The 2,500-nt window shown below is 46.0% G+C and overlaps 1 protein-coding gene across 4 annotated transcripts in view; it reads left to right on the top strand.

Moving 5' to 3' along the window:
* LOC125959852 (SH2B adapter protein 1) overlaps nucleotides 1-2,500 on the top strand; it is a 10,456-nt gene that overhangs the window by 3,973 nt on the left and 3,983 nt on the right. For all 4 annotated transcript variants that reach the window (XM_049692831.1, XM_049692829.1, XM_049692830.1 and 1 more), the window contains exons 3-4: nucleotides 2,201-2,332; nucleotides 2,405-2,500. The exon at nucleotides 2,405-2,500 is cut by the window's right edge and continues 141 nt beyond it. In XM_049692831.1, the coding sequence (XP_049548788.1) occupies nucleotides 2,201-2,332; nucleotides 2,405-2,500 (228 nt within the window). The remainder of the gene's footprint in view (nucleotides 1-2,200; nucleotides 2,333-2,404) is intronic.

The raw sequence follows: 2,500 nt of genomic DNA, 5'->3' as shown, positions 1-2,500 counted from the left end.
CAGGTGAAGTTGGGCTGGAATTTGGGTGTCATTAGGATCACCGAACCATACCTGGGCGGGGCAGCGTGATGGCATGTCGAATTGATTGAAACCCCGGTCGAGGCGTGTTGTCCACCGAGCTGGTGTTAGCCTTGTGTCTGCTGTTGTTGTCCATACGGTAGACGGTTTTGAATGGAGCGACCGTGAGGGTGGCACCATTTTCATTCATAAATGTTCGCCGCCTCCGCCGCCGCAGCCGCCACCACTCAACCCTCTCCTAGGACTGCTGAGCTGTCCGGCTGTGAAAGGAGAAGGGGTTGTGGTTGTTGTTGTTGTTGCTGTTTACTGTGGACCCATTCGTCCATCTCGAAACCACGATTCGTCGCTGGGAATGGTAATGAACTTCGCGTGTCTGCGGCGCGTGATGGCGGCGTGATGACGCTGAATGGCTAAGCGCATGCAAAACGGTGACCGGTACTGGAACCTGTCAGCTACAAGCACCATCAAGCGGTCGCCGATCGACGGGCGCGCGTTTAGCGGCTGTGTGACGATGGTAACGATTGTGCCGTGAAGGAATGTAGTCGGTAGTTTACGGCGCCGCCGGAAACTGGTAGCAGCACGGAGGAATCCAACAGTCTCTCGTGGGAGCCATATGGACCATTCCGGGGAAAGGACACATAACGCACCTTGTTTGCGATGATCGCTTCCGCTGGTTTCGTTTGAGTAACCTTTAAGGCAGGAGGTTTTGGTTTGAGGCTTCAATGATAAGGATACGGCTTGGCTAGATGGCTTGGTTGATTAATTTTCTTGTACCATTCGCTGGATTCTGACAAGTCTCTTTTGTGTATCAGTTTGAAAAGGACATGTAACCCAATTTCATTTTAATATTAACGATAAAGTGTAACGAAGACTTGTCTGATTACAGTTGGCTGATCAGGTTACTTTACCGTCATCAATACAAATTCTGGTTTGTAAGGCCGCAGAGTAATTATCCAGGATTAGTGTTGAACACACGTTATTCATTAATTAAAAAAAAACTACCTGAATATAATTTGCTTTATTTTATTTGTTAAATATATCGTTCAACCAACAAAATCACATACTTCCTACAAACGATCTTGTGTAGGACTCTATCCATTATTCTAAAGAAAAATGACGAATCGAAGTAGCAGTTGATTCAGATCAGTGAAAGAAGAAAAAAATTAAAACCAACAAGTTCGTTCAAGCAAAACCCGAATTGCTCATTCAAATAATTGAATGCTAACATTTATGCTATCCAATTAAATTATAGGTACAGTTTCGAGGTTTTTTTTAAATTTTATTTGAAAAAATTAAAATTAAAATTAAATGCAAATGGGTCGAAAAATCATCGAGAACACTTGCAATCGGTAGGTAACTACGATCAAACTCGTGCTAGGCTCTGTTTGATGGTTGTCATGGCCATTCGCAGAGATATCGGTGAGCATCGTGGTACCACTCCAAGGACAACAATCGAGTAAAATGGTGGATCGAACATGATCGAAAACCCCCAAAATGGTTAGAGCAGGGCGGTCGGTTTGGATTTCCTCCACACCATTTTTCAACCATTTATCACCAAGCGCGATCCCCCGGGGATGATGGCCGCACCGCCGTGTCCGCATCTATCGCATCCAAAAGGCAGTTACGGCATACATGGCTGGCGCGGTTGTGGGTCGATGCTTCGGTGCGAATAGATGAAATAAATTGAGGCTGATTACTTTATTGTTGTTCACGGGCAGTTTGGACGGGCGAGTGCGCGCGCGCGCATTCTCGTGGTGTTCATGGTTTGTTTATGGTCTGTTATCAGTCCGGATTGCTTTCCGGTCGACTGAATGAACGTGTCTAGGATCGGGCTACTGCGCCGACCGACGGTCCGGGGCAATTGAGCGCTGCGTCGCTTGCGATCGATGCTGTGGAGAGCTGAAACCCATCCACCCTTGAACGACACACTGCATTGTAGGTCACACTTGACTTTGGAAAAAGAATTTAAATCAATTAGGTCAACAACACACTCGATAAGCTTACATAGTATTAGGTGCATAAACTAGCAGCATGGACACTCATGGATTGTTACGCAAATAGGAACAAGGGATATACATGCAACAGGCGGTCAAATTGTAAAACGACTTTTCTTGCTTTTGTTGTAAAACTCAATCTTACAGCTGAACTCATTTTGTGTTTATTTTCTTTTCATCTACTTCAGACTGGAAATGGTTCCGCCACGCTACCGGAGGAGAGTGACTATTCGGAGGATACCGATTCGCCAAAAACCAACCACAAACCGTTCTTCCGTCGGCTCTCGTTCAAGGGACTGCGAAAGGGCAAAGTAATTCATGTAAGCACGGCGTATGCTACAGCACCCTTGCTTCGGTGTTCCGAGTGTTAATCGATCTCCCACAACTTTTAGGCATTTTTCCACAAACAACATTCGGATGAAGTGGAGCTTTCGGATCGGCGTGCCAGTAAAACGAAGCTGGCGAAAATAGTGGTCGAATGCCGAAAG

Source organism: Anopheles darlingi, chromosome 2 (assembly GCF_943734745.1).
Source record: "Anopheles darlingi chromosome 2, idAnoDarlMG_H_01, whole genome shotgun sequence".
NCBI classification, from domain to species: Eukaryota; Metazoa; Arthropoda; class Insecta; order Diptera; family Culicidae; genus Anopheles; species Anopheles darlingi.
The sequence above is the reverse complement of the archived record's forward strand: the minus strand, read 5'-3'. Positions and strand labels throughout refer to the sequence as shown.